The 23,602-nt window shown below is 36.9% G+C and overlaps 2 protein-coding genes across 4 annotated transcripts in view; one reads left to right on the plus strand and one right to left on the minus strand.

Moving 5' to 3' along the window:
- crfb16 (cytokine receptor family member B16) overlaps positions 1-23,602 on the minus strand; it is a 69,298-nt gene that overhangs the window by 25,866 nt on the left and 19,830 nt on the right. The gene's annotated exons all lie outside the window — the stretch shown is intronic.
- On the plus strand, positions 12,440-22,807 carry cldn15la (claudin 15-like a). Its single transcript, XM_058764986.1, has 5 exons — positions 12,440-12,753; positions 13,764-13,928; positions 14,063-14,144; positions 21,860-21,973; positions 22,088-22,807. Exons 1-5 carry the CDS (start codon positions 12,537-12,539, stop codon positions 22,167-22,169), a joined length of 660 nt encoding a protein of 219 aa, XP_058620969.1. The 5' UTR covers positions 12,440-12,536; the 3' UTR covers positions 22,170-22,807.

Raw genomic sequence — 23,602 nt, forward strand, 5'->3', positions numbered from 1 at the left:
ATACAAAACTTGCTCTCATTTGAAAAGAGGACTTTGGACCACTGGGCAACAGTCCAGTTCTTCTTCTCCTTAGCCCAGGTAAGACGCCTCTGACGTTGTCTGTGGTTTAGGAGTGGCTTAACAAGAGGAATACGGCAACTGTAGCCAAATTCCTTGACACGTCTGTGTGTGGTGGCTCTTGATGCCTTGACCCCAGCCTCAGTCCATTCCTTGTGAAGTTCACCCAAATTCTTGAATCGATTTTGCTTGACAATCCTCATAAGGATGCGGTTCTCTCGGTTGGTTGTGCATCTTTTTCTTCCACACCTTTTCCTTCCACTCAACTTTCTGTTAACATGCTTGGATACAGCACTCTGTGGACAGCCAGCTTCTTTGGCAGTGAATGTTTGTGGCTTACCCTCCTTGTGAAGGGTGTCAATGATTGTCTTTTGGACAACTGTCAGATCAGCAGTCTTCCCCATGATTGTGTAGCCTAGTGAACCAAACTGAGAGACCATTTAGAAGGCTCAGGAAACCTTTGCAGGTGTTTTGAGTTGATTAGCTGATTGGCATGTCACCATATTCTAATTTGTTGAGATAGTGAATTGGTGGGTTTTTGTTAAATGTGAGCCAAAATCATCACAATTAAAAGAACCAAAGACTTAAACTACTTCAGTCTGTATGCATTGAATTTATTTAACACACGAGTGTCACAATTTGAGTAGAATTACTGAAATAAATGAACTTTTCCACGACATTCTAATTTATTGAGATGCGCCTGTATATATTCAGTGCCGTGAAAAGGTTTTTGCCCCCTTCCTATTTGTTGTTGTTTTTGCATATTTGTCACACTTAAAAGATTCAGATCAAACTAATTTTAATATTAGTCAAGTCACCTTTATTTATATAGCGCTTTTAACAATACAGATTGTGTCAAAGCAACTTTCCAATATCAAAATAGGAAAATAGTGTGTCAATAATGCAAAATGACAAGACCAAACACTCAACCCTTAGCTAAAGGAACCCCACCATTGAACTCAATGATGCCACTGTCCAACCCAGTTCAAATAGTATCCGTGCAATCAAGTCGACGACACCGCTGGAAATCAAGTGCCCCCAACCAAGCAAGCCAGAGGCGACAGCAACAAGGAACCAAAACTCCATCTGTGACAGAATGTAGAAAAAAACCCTGGGAGAAACCAGGCCCAGTCGGGTGTAGGAAACTTTTTCCTCATCGAAGCAGAGACCAGGAGACGTTGGGATATCTTTCATACAGAAGTTACTCTTTATTGAGGACTCGCTGTGTGTTGCTGCAGTCATCCAAGTCTAACTAAAGCAGTGATGCATTGTAGTATATATACATTTAGGGGGCAGTGCTTAGGAATGGAAACAAAGCACCTGGGTGATGACCTTAAAGCATGCAAATGAAGTATTCAGGTATAGCAACCTGCCCCATTTAACCACTCCTAATACAATCAGCATAACTGCCCCAAGATTGGGGCAGGAGAACCAAGAGCCATTACAAACAAAAGGTGAGAGTCTCCGAGAGTGGCTCATTTGACTTACAATAAGAGAACAGGAACTGGCAGGAACCTCTTGCTACAAACTTTGTATAACAGAATCGTTCATCTGATGTCATCATCTTCACCATAAATGCTAAATACAATGTATGTAACTTCTTTAGTTTATATACTGTTACATTGGAACCTAGATTTAACATTTTATAAATTTGTAATCCAACACAGGAGGCCAGCTCTCCTCTGGCCAGGCGAACCAGCAGTTTGTGCCGAGGACCCATCCGTCCAGGCGACTAGGTCCCCACCGGGGATCCGTCCCTGGGGCTCATCCAGGTGTCCCGGTCTCCACCGACACCCAGGGCTGTAGAGGCCATCTCCAGGTGCCGATCCACCACTCGATCTGGACACGGACCAGATCTGTGTGACCGCAGTGACCACCCGATCTGGATACGGACTGGATCGGGTGGCCAAGGTGATCTCGGAATAAGAAAGAAAGAGACCAACACTAGCGCAGACGCCATTCCTCCCACGATGCAACAAGCACATCGGGTGTCACGGGAAGTGTTCCCAGCTCCGGCCGACCCAATCAATGCAGCCCAACAACCCTCCAACGGATTCGAACACCAGAAGCGCACTAGTGTGCCACGTGCACGCAAGACCAAAGAGATGGGCTCTCAATCTACACCCAAACCGACCGATTACGTCTGCCTCCCGAACAGTGCCAGGCAGACCGCTCCAGAGCCCGGGCGCTAAACAGGAAAAGGATCCGCCGACCCCGATACTCTATGCACCATCAAATGGCCAGAGCCCTGAGAACGCAGCAGACGCGGAGGACCACAATGCGAAAAGAGCTCGCTCAAGCACTGAGGAGCTAAACCATTTAGGGCCCTACAAGTAATCAACAAGATTTAAAAATCTATACGATGCTTAGTAGGGAGCAAGTGGAGTGTTGACAGAACCGGGCCAATGCGGCCATACCTCCTGGCTCCAGCAAGAAGCCTAGCCGCCGCACCCCGGACCATCTAGAGTTCGTCCATTTAGCGTGCAGGACAACCACCCAATAAAGCACTACAATAATCTAACCTTGAGGTCATAAATGCATGAATTAACATTTCTGCATTTGACTGAGAGCATAGGTCTCAATCTAGATACACCTTCAAAATTAAAAAATGCAATTCTACAAATTATGCACAAATTACACAAAGATAATGCAAGTAAATACAAAATGCCGTTTTTAAATGATGATTTCATTTATTAAGGGATAACGCTGTCCAAACCTACCTGGCCCTATGTGAAAAATTGATTGCCCCCTCCTGTCAAATCATGAAAGATCTGTGATTAACACATTATTTCAGAAAAATGAGTTAAATTTCACAAGCCACACTCAGGCCTGATTACTGCCAGACCTGTTGAATAAAGAAATCACTTAAATAGAACCTGTCTGACAAAGTGAAGCATGCTTAAAGAGCAACACATCATGCCGCGATCCAAAGAAATTCAAGAACAGATGAGAAACAAAATAGTATACATTTATCAGTCCGGAAAGGGTTATAAAGCCATTCCTAAGGCTTTGGGACTCCAGCGAACCATGGTCAGAGCCATTATCCACAAATGGAGAAAAATTAGAACAGTGGCGAACCTTCCCAGGAGTAGCCGCCCTACCAAAATTACTCCAAGAGCGCAACGGCGACTCATCCAGGTGTTCATAAAAGAACCCAGAACAACATCTAAAGAACTGCAGACCTCACTTGCCTCAATTAAGGTCAGTGTTCATGATTCAACAATAAGAAAGAGACTGGGCAAAAACAGCATCCATGGGAGAGTTCCAAGGCAAAAGCCACTGCTGACCAAAAAGAACACAATGGCTCGTCTCACATTTGCAAAAAATATCTTGATTATCCCCAAGACTTTTGGGCAAATATTCTGTGCACTGATGAGACAAAAGTTGACTTTTTGGAAGATGTGTGTCCTGTTACATCTGGCATAAAACCAACACAGGATTTCATAAAAAGAACATCATACCAACAGTCAAACATGGTGGTGGTAGTGTGATGGTCTGGGGCTGCTTTGCAGCTTCAGGACCTGGACGACTTGCCATAATTGATGGAACCATGAATTCTGCACTCTATCGGAAAATCCTGAAGGAGAATGTCCGGCTGTCAGTTTGTGACATCAAGCTCAAGCACACTTGGGTTATGCAGCAGGACAATAGCCGTGTTTCCACTGTTGGGCCAAAAGCGGGCGTACTAGTGCGTGCCAGGGTCAGTCGCGTTTCCACTGTCACTTCCAGGGCTTGATCGTGCCTCGTCGGTGCTTCCTCAGGGCCAACGGCCGGGGTTTTCTGGCCCGACGAAAACCTTGGGCCAAAGCGGGCCAACTGGGGCTAGAGGAGTGGTTATGAACAAAGGCGGAGTTTCTCCGTGTCTTGAGCGTCAGCGCTGCAGATCATTTCATAAAGTTAACAGCTATAACACCAGCATTAAAGACTTTTAAAATAATTTTAGCTCAAAACTCACTTTCAGACAGCACCGAGTGTTTGAAATAACTTGATCCGATGTGGATTATGATCACCATACAAGGCACAAATATTTATAAGCGATGCAAAAGACTATGCACGCTAGCCATTAACATTACCATACTAAACATGGTAAATATGACCGCTTGACGAAATCAGACGTCAGCTTCTCATTCTCTATAACAATTGTGTATTTATTTAGTAACATATTTTATCTGTCATAAGTCTCGTCTCGAGACTTTAGCTCTGTGTGTGTCATAAAAATATATAATGTTTTTTGTTCGGGAGCTCCTTCTGCTACTCAGGTCGTATTTTTGATGGAAAAATATAGCAATTATCGTTCTTACTTAACGTGATGTATACTGTGACTACAAATAAACAGAAACAGACTCTACTGAATAAGTAGGGTAGGCCTATTTGTCCTCTTTCTTTTGTGAAATAGTGGTTCACATTGCTTTATTTCTGTGTGACTAATTTTCAATCCTGATAAATTAATTCATTACGATCGATGTATCACTTAACAGGCTATTGTAAAACATCGATGCTTTTGGATTTAAATCTAACAAAACATGCAAAAAAACGGTCGCTTTTATCATGTTCGTTTTGTTATCGCGCTAGTTCCAGTGACTTATGTCTGATTAGTTTTCTGATAACTTCTCTTTGTTGATGAAATGATGGGGTTGTATGACGTTGTTCCAGAGAGGCGTGTAAAGGGCAGGTTTTAGTGAAGCACAGCGGAGCTTCTGGCCCGTTGGTGGAAACGCATCGTGATTTTGGGCTCGGTGCTGCTACAGGTCTGAGCCTATTAGCCCCACCCGGCCCGTTTAAAGCACTGGCTCGCACTAGCCCGACAGTGGAAAAGCGGCTATTGATCCAAAACTCACCAGTAAGTCCACCTCTGAATGGCTCAAGAAAAACAAAATTAAGGTTTTGGAGTGGCCAAGTCAAAGTCTGGGCTTAAATCCAATTGAGATGCTGTGGCATGACATTAAACAGTCCATTCATGCTCGAAAACCTTCCAATGTGGCTGAATTAAAACAAGAGTGGGCCAAATTTCATCCACAGCGATGTGAAAGACTCATCGGCAGTTATCGCAAACACTTGATTGCAGTTGTTGCAACCAGTTATTAGATTTAGGGGGCATTTACTGTTGCACATAGGGCCAGGCAGGTTTGGACAGCTTCTTTCCAAATTAGTGGAGTGCCCTCCACTAATATGGCACCCTTGATAAATATGAGCAAAGGCGGCCGTGAAAATAAATCTACATTGTTTATCCTTTTGATCTTTCACTCAAAAAATTCACAAAATTCTAACCTATCATTGGAGTAAAACAATTGAAAGTGGGGAGAAAATCTCATGATGAAATGTTTTTCTCCAGTGAATGTTGGCCACAAATATTGGCACCCCTAGAAATTCTTATGAGTAAAATATCTCTGAAGTATATTCCCATTCATATTTACATTTTTAGCTCACCAGCGTGACTAGGAGCATGAAATTGTCCAGCCATGACTTCCTGTTCCACAGGATTATAAATGAGGAACACAAAGGCCAAATTTCCTTAATCATCCATCACAAGGAGTAAAACCTAAGAATATAGTTCTGATGTGCAGAACAAGATTGTTGAGCATCACAAAATAGAAAGTGGCTGTAAGAAAAGAGTTAAAGCATTGAAAATCCCCATTTCCACCATCAGGGTAATAATTAAGAAGTTCCAATAAACTAAAGATGTTAAAAATCTGCCTGGAAGAGGACGTGTCTATATCGTCCTAATGCACAGTGAGGAGGAGTGTTTGAGTTGCCAAAGATTCTCCAAGGATCACAGCTGTAGAATTGTTGAAATTAGTTGTGTCTTGGGGTCAGAAACCTAAATATATATATATATATATATATATATATATATATATATATATATATATATACATATATATCACAAACATCCCCTACATCACCACATGTTGTTCAGGAGGGTTTCAAGGAAAATTCTCCTCACTCATCCAAAAACAAATTCCAGCAAATTCAGTTGTCAGACACGACTGGAACTTCACATTGCACTGGCTTCTATGGTCAGATGAAACTGAAAAAAAGAGCTTTTTGGGAGCAAACCAACCAGATGAGTTTAGTACAAACAGGGATAAAAAGTACCCCATGTCCACGATTAAATATACTGCTGGATCTTTAATATTGTGGGCCTGTTTTCCTGCCAGAGGTTCTGAACATCTTGTTCAGATGCATGGCATCACGGATTCTATCAAATATCAACAGATAAAAAAATCAAAACCTGACTGCCTCTGTTAGAAATCTTATAATGGGCCGTGTTTGGATCTTCCACCAGGACAACAATCCAAAACAAACATAATCCAATAAACACAAAAATGAGCACAAAATGAATCTTTTACCATGGCTGTCCCTGTCCTCTGACCTGAACCCTACAGAAAATGATTGAGGTGAAATGAAGAGAAGAAGTATTAACATGGAGCTGTGAATTTGAAGGATCTGGAGAGATTCTGTATGAAGAAAATGGTCTCTGATCTCTAATCAGGTGTTCTCCAAACTCTTCAGGCATTATATGAGAAAACTCAGAGCTGTCACCCTGGGAAAAGGACGTTGATAAACAATGCAGATTTATTTTCACAGCCACCTTTGCTCATATTTACCAAGGGTGGCAATATTAGTGGAGGGCACTATATATATATATATATATATATATATATATATATATATATATATATATAAGCTTACTAATATTTTAAATATTAGGGTTTCAATAGATAATAGAGGGATTTTAGTAAACATCTAAAATTTCATTACTTAAATGCTTTTTAAAAAAATTTTTTGGTTGTGGGGCAGCAGTTTGGACCAATTCTGTAGAATGGCCCATATACATATTTAATTTCCTATATTTGAATTGAATATTGGCCATAATAACACTGTGAATTGGATCTGAATGATTTTTCCCATTCTGTCTATAGGTTTTATTCATCTGGTGTAATCACACATATGGCTGTGTGAATAAATCCGCTGAGGCTAAATTAAAGTTTCAAACGTAGATTCTGGAGGAGCCTAATCATTCAGTCCAGTCATAGTAGCTAATTAGATGCTATTTATACTTATAAATAGCGGCAGATACTATTTGCACCTCAGTATTGTTGGACATTAACAGGATGCAATAATAACATTGATTTTTAATAACAGTGATTTTGTGTTTTGAAATTATTAAATAGATGCTGCCTTATTAGAACAACAAAGCCCTCCCTATAGCATGCCTATCCCTAATTAATACATTATTATTAAACACTCGTTAAGCAATTGATTTCCACTTTTCCGATGTGATATGTGATGAGAAAAGGAAGAAAAGCGAGTTTGGCAAAAGTCAAAACCAAACCCAGTCAATCGTATAACACACACTTTGTTCTGCAGTGAGGGGCTACTGCTGCAGACGCTGAATAACACTGTCCAATGAGATGAAATGAACATGACATGAGTGTTTATTCTCGACTTTTTTCTCGTAATTTAATGAGTTTATTCTCAACGTTTTATTTTGAATTTTCTTCTTGAAATTTAACGACTTTTTTTCCTCGAAACATAACAACTTTATTCTCACAATTTAATGAGTTTAATCTCAACATTTTAGCTCTACTTTTTTCTTGGCTTTTCTTTCGCTTGGCCCTAATCCTCTTCTGTAATAATGAGTTATGATAACATTCTTAAAAAATCTATAAAAATAGAGCATAATATACTGTATAATTTGAAGGAATTTTTCCATATTTATTTTTTTACAGGTGTTTATTAGTATTTTGAATTTTACACTTCATTGAATTGTGTTTTTGAGTTAACAGAAATTAAAATTAATGGATACTGTTATGTGTAATGAGCTGTCAGTACTTTTTCTGTTATTTTACAGATTTATTTTTTACAGTGTCATCTCTGATATACAGACACTGGGGTCATTAATTTTATTATTTGCTGCTGAAAAAAAAACTTGTTGATACAATTAAAGTAATAATAATAATAATAATAATGTTTAATTTATATAGCGCCTTTCCCAAGCTGTACAAAAGCAGAAACACAATAGACAGTCGAATTCACATAATCGTAACAGTCCTTTCACAATCAATTAATCAGTTAAGTGGACAGTAGACAGTTGCCCAGTCACATGTAGACATGATTGCAGTTGCATATCATGGTACAATTATGTACAGAAAATAGAGATACAGACATAGTATAAAGTAACAATAGGAAAAAAAAAAAAAAAAAAAAAAAGGTAATGTCAATAAGTAACAAACAAAGAATAGAAAATGCAACAAAAAATAAACAAAATGAAAATACTCAGAGAGAAATACATCTGGTAGTATAGGATGAGAAGAGTGTCTAAAGAATATGATATGACTCATAGTATTGGGTAAACAAGTAGGTTTTGAGTTGTGACTTAAATGCAGAGAGAGAGGTTATTGACCTTAGTGCCAGAGGTATAGAGTTCCATAGTTTAGGTGCGATGACGGAAAATGATCTGCCACCCACTGAGGATAAACAAAATCTAGGTACAGTAAGAAGTTCACATCCTAACAATCGAAGTGATCGAGGCGGAACGTAAGGAGACAGTAGATCAGAGAGATAAGGGGGAGCAAGGCCATTGAGTGATTTAAAAGTAAGCAGAATAATTTTGTAAGTAATGCGGGATGATACAGGAAGCCAATGGAATTTAAATAAGATAGAGGTAATATGAGCAGATCGCTTAGTATGGGTTAATATTCTTGCAGCAGAATTTTGAATATATTGTAAGCGAGAGATAGAGTGCAATGGTAATCCGGCAAAAAGAGCATTACAGTAGTCAAGGCATGATGTAATAAAAGCATGCACTAATGATTCAGCATCGTTTGGAGAAACATATGATCGAAGTTGGGCTAAGCGACGGAGCTGGAAAAATGCAGCTCTGGATAGTTTACTAATGTAAGCATCCATAGTCAATGCAGGATCAAGAGTAGTGCCTAAATTTCTGACAGTAGCAGATGGAAAAACTGTTGTAGCATCAAGGTTGAAACTTGGAGCATTTACTATATTTTTTGTTAGTGAAGGGGGGCCAGTAATTAAAATTTCTGTTTTGTTTAAATTCAAACTGAGAAAATTAGAACTGAGCCAGGCCTTTAGCTCATTAACACAGGTAGATAGTGATGTGGTCTGGTGAATGGAGTCTGGTCTGCAGGCAGTATAAATCTGAATATCATCAGCATAACAGTGATAATGAAAACCGTGACGACAGATAATATGTCCAAGGGGCATGATGGAAGTAATAAATAGTAATGGCCCGAGAACAGAGCCCTGGGGTACACCCTGACTGAGTAAAGTAGTGGGAGATGTATTATTATGCATAGTGATGTAGTATTGTCTATCAGTGAGATAGGAAGAGAACCAAGATAGTGCAGCACCTGAGATGCATATCTCAGAAAGGCGGGAAAGTAATAACTTGTGACAGACAGTATCAAATGCTGAGCTGAGGTCGAGCAGCAGGAGAATGGAGAGATTACCTGAGCCACCAGAGAGTAACAAATCATTGACGACCTTAACTAAAGCAGTTTCAGTGCTGTGATGAGAGCGAAAAACCAGATTGAAATGCATCAAACTGATCACTGAGAGATAGAAAAGACTGTAGCTGTTTGGCAACAACTTTTTCCATAATTTTCGAAGTAAATGGTAAATTGGAGATTGGACAATAGTTGGTGAAATCTGCTGGGTCCAGGTTTGGTTTTTTAAGAATAGGAGTAACAGCAGCAGTTTTCAGTGAAATCGGAACAGTGGCAGAGATAAAGGACATATTTACTAAGTGTGAGATAGGAGCAGAAATGACAGAAGTACAGTGTTTCAGAAGGAATGTGGGTGCAGGATCTAACTCACATGAAGAAGAATTAGAGTTCTGTATTATCTCAGCAATTAAGGTTGGAGTTGTCAAGGTAAAATTATTTAACAGTTGAATAAATTGAGCTTGCTCACAAGTAGAAGTGGTTGGTTCAGTGCCAAGAGACCCACATAGAGCATCCAGTTGTGTTTGACAGTGGCGCAGGAAAGAGCCGCACAAATCATCACATTCATTTTGACTGGGACTATGACTAGGTGGCTGGACTAATTTGTTAACCATGTTAAACAGTGTTTTTGGCCTATTGTTAGCTTTATTGATGATGTCGGAGATATAGAAAGAGCGTGCAGCATTCAAGGCAGTTTTATAATGCCTAATATGTTCTGAAAATATTTGAAAATGGACAGTCAGGCCAGTTTTTCTAAAAAGGCGTTCTAGCTGTCTGCCTTTCGCCTTCATAGCACGAATCTCAGCATTATACCAGGGTGAAGTGTGGGACAAAGGAACAGACCTAGTCCTAATTGGAGCATGCTTATCTAAAACATCAACAATAACAGAATGATATAGGTCAGATATCACAGATGGACAGGTGAACTTGAAAACATCAGAGATAGTAGAGGAAGCAACTGAGGCAGCAAAAATATTTACATTGATAGCATTGAATTTACGATACGAAATGGAAGTATTACCAGCACATTTGGTAGGATGTATTAGCGTAAAGTCAAAAGTGATAAGCTTATGATCAGAAATAGGAGTAGCATGACTACTGATGGAGATGTTATTCACACCGGATGTACAAACTAAGTCAAGTGTATGGCCATGAGTGTGAGTTGAGAAATTAACATTCTGAGTAAGATTAAAGCAGTCCAGGACAGTCTTCAATTGAGTGCTGTTAGAGCAGACAATGTCAACATGGATGTTAAAGTCACCAAGTAAGATGACCTGGGACGATGCAGCACAAGCTAAAGTTAATAGTTCACAAAGTTCCGAGAAAAATTCAGTATGCTGCTTGGGTGGCCTATAAATAAGAATAATTTTAAGAGGACTGCTAGAGCCAATTTTCAGAACCATGTACTCAAAAGACTTAGAAATGTAAAAATCCAGCTGAGTGATAGATAAAGAGTAGGTACTGCATTGTAAGTAGTGTAACAGTAAACCTGTACACCCCAACAAAGTTACATGCACATCCTCATTTTAATCAATCCAGAAAAAGCCTTGTGATGCCACTTTCTTGCTGTATATAAAAAAACAGTCTATAGAATGTCCCCATTTATACAGCAAAGTAATTATGTGTGTTGCCCAATTGCCCCTCAAAACAATAGCTCAGACAGCTATTCTCTGTGCTATTAGTGCTTAAAAGAAAGTTTTTAGATTATTATATAAGACAATAAACATTTATGGAAATTACCAGAGTGCTCATTTACACATGACTCTAATGCACCACCGGCTAATACTAATAGCCTTTCGTGAGGACACGAGTAACATAGTAAACATGTAAAGATGAAAAGTTTATGACACAAAACAAAAACTGAAACTGTTATCTTTCAATAGATATTAAGTTTGAGAATGAAAAAATGGGTAGGGAATGAGAGAGAGAGAGAGAGAAACTCTGAAGTCATCTGCTTATTGAGGGAGTTCGGACTTTGAGCTCTGATGATGTTAATCAACCATTAACTGGCAAGCCATAAAGCCATAAAGTCATATCTGTTGAAACCAGGTCACAGTGAAACCAAAGAATAAGTCATAATTTATAGTGTGCTTTATTGTCTGTTAGCAAAACCATCTGGAAAACAGTCCATAAGACAATATTTTTCAATATTGTCTATATTATCTGGACTGATGTGGTATCTATTTGATGGGATTATATAGCTATCCCATCCATTAAGTGTTCTCTCAGTTTCATGAGTCATTGGCAAGGACATTTCAGTTTCTCTTGTGAACTTTAATCACTGTTTTATCAACGATAATGCAATTATAATTCACAATAATAATGTAATACAATACTGTTGACACCAGTATTATACTCATTTGAGATTCATCTGAAAAACATTTACAGATTTATATTAAACACATATTGGTACATTTGTGCTGTTAGTCAGTGCACCTTTCAATAATCGTCCACTAATTTGATGACTGAGTGTGTAAAGCTGTTAGTGTGTTATCCCTGCAGTAGACTAACCATACATACAGTGTGTTTCCCTATTGCCCAAGACATTGGTATAAGCATCAGGTTTCCCCATGACCCTATAGGACAAGCAGTTTGGAAAATAAATGCATGGACGGTTGATTTGGTGAGACAGCCAATCACACTCTCAGGTTTTGTGAGTTCTATTTTCAATGCAATATTACATTAGTTTCAATATAATCACTTAAAGAGACTCTCAGAAACCAATCATATAATAACCAAACATGGTAATGGTGTTATCAGAGTAAATGTGCTTCACTAGATGATCACGCCCATCATCAACAGCATCGTCATAACCTGAGTGGGTTCTTGGGTGCGGCGATAGCTTTATGACCCTCTGCAAAGGTTGAAGTCCTGCTGCTCAACGGAAAAACAATTCAAACTCAGGTATCAGGAGCAGGGACAGTGTGCTTTCTAGCACATTATTTTAGCATATAACATTTTGTATTTCTTGTATTTTCACTCATTTTGTATGAGAAGTTGGATGTAAAAATGTCAACAGCATTAGAAGTGACTGGATTCTTCATGTGTTTGGTGGGCTGGATTGTTACTGCCCTTGCTGTGGCTAATGACTACTGGAAGATATCTAGCTTGCAAGGCACAGTGATCATTTCGAACCGCCTTTATGAGAACTTGTGGCATGCTTGTGGCGAGGACAGTTCTGGAAAGGCCAACTGCCAAGATTTTCAATCCATGTTGGCTTTGCCAGGTAGGAAGCAAATTAAAATAAAATTTGGTTATTATTATATTATTGTATTTATGAAGAACTATACTTGGACCTGGAACTTGGTAAAACTCATTCACCGTGATCTCAATCTCTGGCAGCTATTTTGCATTGTAACAATATGGAGAACAGCCTACACCACTTATTTCTCTTGATTTCATGTTTTGAGAATTACTGGCTTTTCATAAATGATAAACATATCAACCAATGATGAGAGAAATGGAGCTTTTTGGAACTCAAATAAACTGAACCAATTGCTTTGCAAAATGTTTTTTCTTTTTACTCTTAAAAATAAAAGGTTCTTTATTGGCATCTATGGTTCCATGAAAAACCTTTCCATTCCAGGTTCTTTATATTTAAATTTCTTAAGATTTTTCACACTAAGAAAAAAAATAAGTTCTTTTAAGAACTTTTGGATGAAAGGTTTGTCATTATTTATCATTAAAAATTAAATCTAAATTATAAAACTAACCCAAGATCAATTAAAACAATATTAGACACTAATTCAATGGTTCACCACATCAGTGCCCACATAAATGCACTCTATAAAAAAAAAAAATGTAAAACATGTTGAAACAGTATATCATGTAACAAAAAATGTCTTGTTAGCTGTAATCATGTCCTTTTTATGCACACTCTAAAGCACTGATTTGAAACAAACATTTATAAGCATTTTGAAGCTTCAATTAGCAGTATTTTGAAAGCACCCATCACTAATATGAACCATAGACAATTAATGCCGGTCATTACAAAGGCTACTATAATGATTTATAATAAATAATCTCTGATATGCAGATACTGGGGTAATGAAACTTTTTATTTGCTGCTGAAAAAAAAAAAAAAAAGAAACTGTTGTTGATACAATGGAAGTAAGTATTGTATTGTAACATTAAACCTGTACACCCCAAGAAAGTTACATGCACATCCTCATTTTAATCGATCCAGAAAAAGCAAAAACTAAACTCAGTTTTGTTTTTTGTCCTTCTTGTTTTTAGTTCATATTCAGGCATGTCGAGCATTAACGATCATCGCCCTGATCCTGGGGCTGGTTGGTATCATTTTATCTATCATGGGGCTGAAGTGCATTAAGTTTGGGTCGAAAACAGATGAGTCAAAAGGCAAGACTATGGTCATTGGTGGCATTATCATCATCTCTGCAGGTAAGCAGAATTACAGTATGTGTGCATATGAACTTAAACAGTTTCTATTGTTTAATTGTCTACATGTTTCCCCCTTTTATTTAGCATCTATATAAAGATACAGTTACTGAGAGAAATATTTTTATTCCCTGTAGGTCTTTGCACTATGGTGGCCGTATCTTGGTACGCTGCGCGGATTGTTGCAGAATTCAATGATCCATTTTATGGTGGTGTCAAGTGAGATGTCCCACATTCACACACACTCAAATGCACACACTTTTACTTATCTAAACAGGGATATTACACAAACTTCTGCTGTTTTCATATAGGCAACAGCTAATTATAATTCTGTAACCTAATACTAACCTACGGAAGTTCTAAGCGGCCATGCATTATTTTTTTTTTCCTTCTTGTTTTCTCGAGATCACTACATAAAAGTTGTTTTCTCGTTATCACGACTTAATTTTCTCGTGATTTCGACATTACTATTGCTATAGTAACGAATGCAACTTTGACTGGAACATTCTAAAATATTTAACCTGACTTAAGCGTTAATTGAGAGTGTTTTTAAAAGACAAAACTCAGTATATACACATAGTAACTCATACAGACAAGAAGATGAGCCCATAATAAGAATGCAATTCATTTAATTCCGCGTTAAACGAAGGCTTAATGCGTTAAGGCAGTGTTTTTAAAAGACCAAACTCAGTAAACACATCATTAATAAAGCATTCCATGTACAGATAAACAAGTATATAACAAGAACGCAATGCGTTTAACGCGTTAAGCGTTTACCCATAGAAAACAGTTAGGCTATAAGAAAAAAACGCGTTGCGTTCGACTCATCTGCTTGTCTGTACAGGCTATTAATTTATTAAAAATGTGTTTACTGAGTTTGGTCTTTTAAAAACACTCTCTTAAGGCATTGAGCAACGTTAAGCGTTTTGGAATGCCCCCTTTGAGTCGCAAATGATCGACAGATAACCGTACGCTCGTATCTTGTGGATATAGAAATGACGTCTACAATAAAATAAATAGGCTAATCAAACACTGCTGATTTTGTCCAGAGTTTAGCTACGCTAAACATTTTATTTGTGTAATTAACATGTTTAAATGGTCCAACAACAAAGCATTTAACGCCGCAAGCGCAGGCGGAGCGCCTTAGAAGAATGCAGAGAAGAACTATTCTAAAAATCTTAAACTGCTTGGATTTAACTCACTTCATTTTCCTCGTTAGTTTAAAATGATTTATAATAAAATAAAATTATTATATATAATAAAATTATACATAATACTATATTATAATAATTTGTTTGTGATTTTTATTAGTCATGTAGGATATCATGTGCGTAACAAGCTTAATGCTGCTGCTGTGTGTGTTTTTTACAAACAAATGTAGAAAATACAATAGATTAGGTTACAACACTGTATAACATCACTGAACTAAATTATACACATATGTATATCGTATTACATTTATTAACAATAAAGATTAAAAATAAGAAAGATGCACATTAGAAATGGGCTATACGTCGTTGTATATGAGAAACAGAGTCGTGCAGCAGTAACGTAACGATAACAGATAAAATTTCAAGCAAAATGATCATATTTATTCTAGCATTGAACATTTATAAGTTAATTAAATGCCAGTAATGAATGGCACAATTATAACCTAAGAAGGTCCTCTGCTCTGTCCCAAACGCGTACAGTATGCTGATACAACTCCCCAATCGTAGTTCTATACTGCCACCTGTTGGCGCAGTTGTGTAACTTGAGAACAACTGTAGTTATGTCGAGATCACGAGAAAAAAATAAGTCGTGATAACGACAAAACAACTTTTGTTATGTCGAGATAACGAGAAAAATAAGTCGTGATCACGAGAAAACAAGAAGGGGAAAAAATTATAATGCATGGCCGCTTAGAACTTCCGTACTAACCAACATTCTTGTCCTAAAACTTACAGAAAACATTCTACATATATAAACTTTATCCCAGAGAGGGATGTCAAATGGGTAAAGCAGGGTGTGGTGGGTAGATACTAAAGAATTCATTAACATAATAATTCAGGATAAATCAAGATATGTTTTTATTATTTTTTTTTTTATTTAACTAACATACTAATACAATACATTGAGGTGTGTGTGTGTGTGTGTGTGTGTGTGTGTGTGTGTGGCGTGTGTGCGCGCGCGCGTTTTTGTGAAAAGTTAGGACAGGTATGTTAGTCAGGTTAGTCAGGTACAAGTCAGGTATGACATAGGTATTACAAGGTGAAGGTGACTTTTCAGGACATTGACCCATGTCCCCACTTTTCAAAACGCTTATAAATCATACAGAGTGAGGTTTTTTTGGGGAAAGTTGAAATGCACAGTCTCCTGTAAGGGGTTGGTTTAGGTGTAGGGTTGGTGTAGGGCAATAGCACATACAGTAAGTGCAGTATAAAAACCATTATGCCTACGGGATGTCCCCACTTTTCACAAAAACGAACGTGTGTGTGTGTGTGTGTGTGTGTACAGGTTTATATATCCTAGTGAGGACCTGAATACATACAGACTCATGGGGACTCATGTCATGGTGCGGACCTAAATTGAGGTCCCCATGGGTACAAAAGCTTTTAAATCATACAGAATGTTTTTTTTTTTTTTTTGATAAAGTAAAAATGCACAAAATTTCAGGGTAGGTTTAGGTGTAGGGTTGGTGTGGGGCGATAGAAAATACGGTTTGTACAGTATAAAAACCATTACGCCTATGGAGAGTCCCTACAAGGATAGCTGACCAGGGGTGCGTTTCCCGAACAACGTTGTAACTCGCTGATTAACCACCATAGTACGATGCATTGTTTTGGAAACGAACTAGCTAGTCACAACTGTTTCCCGAACACGGTCCCCAGCTAACATAAGACCAGCGGGCCACTGGTGGCAGAGTCGGCGGCCCACCGGCAGACGCCGCCCGCGGTTCACCGGCGTTTTGCTCATCGCTATTCCAGCGGACCACCAGCGGCAGCCACCGCTTTTCCGACAGCGGTCCGCTGACGAGCAGCTGGTTTATAATTACTGTTTGCTGGTGGTCCACGGTTGGTCCGTGGTTCATAATCAGTTCGATTACGCTAACCAAAATATCCTTGCACACAATAATGGATCAAAAACAATGTACAATGACAATTGCAAATTTATTTTCAGTGAACAGATTAAACATACAAATGCATACAGTATATGTATCAGATGGTTTTATCAAATATGACTTTCAAATAGAAGCATTCAATTCACATATGTCCGTACAAAAGTCAACCACAAAATTAACCATGGTTTAACTATGATTGTTGTAGTAAATTCACAGTAACTACCATAACCATGGTCTTATTACAGCATAGTAGTAAACCTATAGTAACTACAAACTTCACCATGGTTTCAAAAACTATGGTTACCACAGTTTTACTCCAGCATTACTAAAATATTACTATTGTATAACCATGATATCAAAACCTTAGTTTGAGAAAAACTAAAAAACCCTGATTACTACAGTTATAATTACTAGTTTTACCATAGTAAAAACATGGTTAACTGTTGTAAGTGTACACTGCTTTTCACAATCAAAGCAGCTTTAGAAAATTTCAAGGTTTCAAAAAAAAATCCTATCAACAGCCTGAGGTGACTGTGACTCAATGGGGAGCATCTTCTGTCAACAAATTAATGTCTATATGTCAATAACTCTAAGATAATACAAGTTATGTGTTCAAAGTCATGTTCAGTTAAACAGACAAACATTAAAGGCTAAGTTTGGTGAATTTAAATCTGATTTTATTCTATATCCCTTAGTAAGCATATAATTTGTCCTCAGTATTCAGGGAACAGACACAGTCTACACTCTAAAAGTAGTTTTATAGTCCATTCAAATAAAATGTTTTAATTGGTCAAACATTTAGAAGACTACAGCAAGTTATGTCAATTAAAATTTAACACTTTACTCCATGTGTTTTATATGTTACCTCAACTAACATTTATATTTTGGGCATCACAAGAAATTGCGGGGGAACTAAAACATATATTTTTATAGTTTAACAAAATTATTAAAAATTATTAATTGGTGTTCATCAATCACTAAAAACACACAATTTACAACACATAATAGCCATTATTTAATAACAATCTCCATTTATAACATTTGTCATACAGACTAAACATACAGGCTTAAAGAAAAAACAAAGTCACCTACATCTCGGATAGCCTAAGGGTCAGTAAATTAACAGCAAATTTTCATTTTTGGGTGAACTATCCCTTTAAAGCAAAAATGAAAATTTGCTGTTAAACATTACATCTCTAATACAACTGCAAAATTCAGTTTAAACTTTAATGAACTAAGAAAAACCTAAACAAGCTAAACAAAATGTTAGCAAACAAACATTTTACAAATATTACTACTGTTCACAATTACATCTTTAAAATGAGGCAGAAGTCACAAAAAAATAAATAAATGAAGCAGGAGTTACAGTATATAAAATCAAGTCAAGTCACCTTTATTTATAATGCACTTTATACAATACTGATCGTGTCAAAGCAGCTTTACAGTCAAACAGGAAAATAGTTTGTTAATAATGCAAGAGGACATTAACAAGTCATTTTTCCAGTTAAAGTCAGTTCAAGATGGCAGCGCTGTTTCTCCTGCGAAGTCACTCAGGCTCGTGCACGTGCAGAATGATCTCAGTGTTGGCTGGATTTGTTTTTATTAGTTTAGTCAACATTTAGCATTCTGAATGTTGACTGGATTTGAAAATAATTGAAAATATTTTTTTAAATATACTTGTGCAGACTTAATATGTCTTCTCAACTAAGCACAAGCAATAAAAAGAGTTCAACTTAAATATTTGGTAACACTTTATTTTGATAGTCCACTTTAGACATTCTACTAACAGTAAGAAACTTTAAAACTACACGTCAACTAGCAGTCATTAAAGTATTAGTAGACTCTCTGCTTAATATCTTCTAACACTTTATTACATATATTAACACTATATTACAACATACTGACTATGAGAAACTTTACAAGTATATGTCAACTTATTCTACTAACCCTAAACCTACCCTACTGAGAGTTAGTAGACATGTAGTTGCAAATTAATGAGAATTAGTCGACACATAATTACAAAGTTACTTATAGTTAGTAGAATGTCTAAAGTGGACTATCAAAATAAAGTGTAACCAAATATTTTTGCCCTTTCAACATTTTGTTAATTGGATTTTTTACAGTGTACATATGCCGCAGTATTATTGAAGTGGGAGGAACATCATAACTAATTTACACAACTGTTAAAAAGTCTGGGATCAGCAGGATTTTTACATCTTTGAAAGAAGTCTCTTATACTCACAACTCAAAAAACAGTTAAAACAATAACATTGTGAAATGATATTACAATTCAAGAGAACTGTTTTTTTTTTATTATTTGAATATGTTAAAATTGTAATGTATCGCTGTGATCAAAGCTGAATTTAACATCATTACTCCAGTCTTCAGTGTCACATGATCCTTCAAAAATAAATCTGATTTGCTGCTCAAGAAACATTTCTGATTATTAACAATATATTTAAAAAGATGTGCTGATAAACATTTTAGTGTAAACCTTTTTTTTTTTCAGGATTCATTGTTAAATAGACTCCAGGGGGCGTATTACAGAAATTTTCTTATCTTAGGTCTTAACTTAAGATATGATGTGTTAAATTAGGATTTTTCGCAAATTCGTATTTATCTTATAAATATCTTAACTTGATTTGGGATTCTTATCCTATCTTACAAAATTGTCTCTTATCTCTAGTTAGGAAATCTTAAATGGCATGATCAAGCTCGACAATCCACTCTCAGGTCTGTTACCAAGCAACCAACACTGCTGATGAGGTAAACAAAATAATAGAAGCTACTTCACTGTGAAAATCGCCTTTTGCAAAAAACCGTAAGGCATTAGTCACTTTCACTACAACAAATAATGCTCTGTGACACTTTTGTTGGTCTCTATAATGCTGGTTGCAGTTCCTGTGCTAACTGTAATATGTCGTGCGGCAGTCTGAAATTACTTATAAGTGTTTTGTCATCAAAATATAACCAAGTCTTTCTACCATTAAACATCTTTGTTCTTCATTTTCAACTATTAATAAATGTAATACCATTGTCAGACAGCACAGTTGTAAGCTTTTTTTCCGTTGGTTTTCAAATAATTTTGAAGTTAGGACTGCTGTGGGGTTGTCCTAAAGTTAAGACAGTTTTTAGGGGTTTTTGTCAAGTTAGGAGGTTTCTGTAATACCTCTTTCCTATCTGTAGTTAAGATAGGACAACGCACTTAGGAAATGCTGTTCTGTAATAGCTTTTGTCCTAAATGTGGTCCTAACTGAAATTACCATGGTTACCAAACAGATAAGATAAGATTTTAAAGTTAGGATCTTTCTGTAATACGCCCCCAGACCTTTAAATGGTAGTGTACAATACTGTTCTAAAGTTTACAGTCAGTGAGGTTTTTTAATAAATTCATTTTTATTCAGCAAGGATGCATTAAATTGATGAGAAGTGAGTGTAAATATTTTTGTTTAAAAAAAACAAAACAGATATTTTGGCCAGATATGGTGGCCAGATATTCACAGCCCTCTCATCTTGTCCACGGTGCTTCAACTAGGTCCTCTAGGCTTTTTTTGTCACAGCTGGCACTGCCGCCGCCTCGCTGACTTCATTGTTGAGCCTGTGATACAGCTAGGTCCCATAGACTCCATTGCTATTTTACTCTTCATCTTCATTATCAGTGAGGCTGCTATCTAAACACAGTGTCTTCCTTTATATGAAGCACCTGCATTGAGCTAAGGCAATGTCATTCAGTGCTGCTTTATATAGGGAGTGAGCCCATCCCTATTCCACACGCTTGAATGCCATTGGCCACTGCAAAGCAATTGTGTTATTGAATCAGGTTTCAGTATTCCCTCGGAGAAAGGTATTTCACCATAGTGCCAGCTACTAATGCAATGTCTCTTTCCCACATGTCAGGGAACTGAGGTTACATTTAGTAAATGCAGACGTTTTCTCTTATTACTGATCCTGGATGAACCCTCATTTTACTACAACTCTCTAGGGCAGGGGTGTCTAATCCTGCACCTGGATGGCCATTGTCCTGCAGAGTTTAATTCCAACCTTTGTTAAACACAGCTAATAAAGATTATTAGAAACTTCCAAGCAAGCATGTTAGAGCAGTTTGGAGCTAAACTCTGCAGCTGGAGCAGGATTGGACACACTTTCTCTAGGGGTAGAGCTGCAATAAAGAAAAATAATGGGGAAAGTGGCTTCCCACTCAATCGTCAGACAACAAAAATAAAAAATTTGAGATAGCAACTATGTTAGTAATTTATTGAGAAATTGTTTTTTATTTATCATTTTTACAAATTAAGATGTTCTTGGATTACCCCAAAGAGGTGTTTTGTGAGGTTTAATTCACTTCTGGGAACAAACTTGTGACCCTGGACGACAAAACCAGTCTTAAGTGTAAATTTTTAGAAATTGAGATTTATACATCCTCCTCTGAATAAATAAGCTTTTCATTGATGTATGGTTTGTTAGGATCGGACAATATTTGAAAATCTGGAATCTGAGGGTGCAAAAAAAAAAATTAAAATATTGAGAAAATCGCCTTTAAAGTTGTCCAAATTAAGTTCTTAGTAATGCATATCACTAATCAAAAATTAAGTTTTGATACATTTACAGTAAGAAATTTACAAAATTTCTTCATGGAACATGATCTTTACTTAATATACTAATGATTTTTGGCACAAAAGAAAAATCGATAATTTTGACCCATACAATGTATTTTTGGCTGTTGCTACAAATATACCCCAGCGACTTAAGACTGGTTTTGTGGTCCAGGGTCATATTTGTCCCCAATATACTGTTAAGTAGGTGCATACACCTCACTCTCTGTCTTTGTTTGCAGATTTGAGCTCGGTACTGGTCTCTACATAGGTTGGGCTGGTGCAGCGCTGTGTATACTGGGTGGTGCATTCCAGTGCAGTGCCTATCAAAGAGTCTCTAAAGCAAAAGAAAAAGGGTATATGCTCCTCATTCCACACCCTTTACAATGTATGTAGCTCCTTATTTTTCTAATCTTGCTGTGTATGTATTTTGAAATTTTGTTCTTTTTCTGTGTATTATATCTTAACAGGGCATACTACCCAGGTGGTAAGCCAAAGACAATCTATACCGCAGCTCCATCTAACACAGAGACTTCAAAAGCTTATGTTTGAGATACCAGGGTCACCCATATAAACAAGGCTGAACTGTTGTTGCGTTGATGTTTGTTTTACTCCATTATGTTTTCTCTGCTTTTTTTAGGACTACACTGTGTTCATGATGAATGTAAAAATTACTTAAATTATCATGAATGTTGAACTTCTGGAATAAAATACATTGTCTAATTCAATTTATGTAATTATTTTGCCATAGTGGTTGTGAATGTGTTTAGACTTTTGTTTTTATGTATAGGGGAGACTGAGGCGAGCTTTTTACAGCAGGAAATATTTCTCACAGTGGGTTTGTTTTTAAAATTTTAATTCTCTATAAGTAAGCTACATACATTACATATTGGCTACAAAAAAATATTTCCACCATTTTTGCCCTGGAAAACAAATACACATGGCAGCAGGGAATGTTGGCATGTTGTCACATTATATTAGCAAGTTGTCAGAGTGGGACCTGCTGTTAAATAGCCAGACAAACAGTCATAATGTCATAATGTCAAATTACAACACATACTTACAGACAACTGCTGATGTTAGATTAGCCGCACGTTAGTATTTGAGTCATTCCACGAAACCGGTACGATTTGGACTTACACATTTTCAGATTTTTTACCAAAAAATATTACTTTTCTGAACACCCCACAGAATTAATGACATATTTCACTTCCTGAAAAACATATTTTCCCACCTCAGGCATCAAATCCCTATTATTATTGGTCATTATTTTAAGATATGGGCACTATTAATCTTCAACCCCTTTACGGACACTATGGGAGCTCTCTGAATATGATCATAAAATGTATTTGTAATGAAATCAACATTTTCCTATTAATCAGATGTCCCTCACACTAATTCAGTATTTGCAAATATAAAAGTTACATAAAATCTCACACTTTTTCTATACTAAAGCCTGAAATTGAATTTTATGTGACAGCAACCTTTATCAGTTTTGATAAAAGAAGTGGGTTAACTTCAGAATTTGAACTAAAATCAGTATTCTTATGATTGCTCTGAACATTTCAGACTGAGTTCAACAAACATCAAATTACTTTCATAAACTTAATTTTTTTATAAAAATGTAGGTGTGACGGGGTTGAGACTAGGGTAACGGGGTTGAAGATGGCAACAGGGTTGAAGAGACAAATACAGCTTAACATATAAATAGTTGTTTTTTACTCAAATTCACTGTAAGATTTTCTAAGATTTTCTATGAACACTGTATTTAATTATGTGACAAAAAAACAACAGATATAAATTGAAATTGAACTGAGTTTTATTAACCCGACTGCAGAAAAAACAGACTGCAGACTGAATAGGTCATCAAAATAAAACATATAACTTGTGTGGCATTCAATATCTGGCCCACACCTCTTTCAAGATCTCCACATGGAGATGGTGCTGAAGCACACAGGCTCTGGTTTTCCACCAACATACAACAC

Source organism: Onychostoma macrolepis, chromosome 02 (genome assembly GCF_012432095.1).
Source record: "Onychostoma macrolepis isolate SWU-2019 chromosome 02, ASM1243209v1, whole genome shotgun sequence".
Lineage (NCBI taxonomy): Eukaryota > Metazoa > Chordata > Actinopteri > Cypriniformes > Cyprinidae > Onychostoma > Onychostoma macrolepis.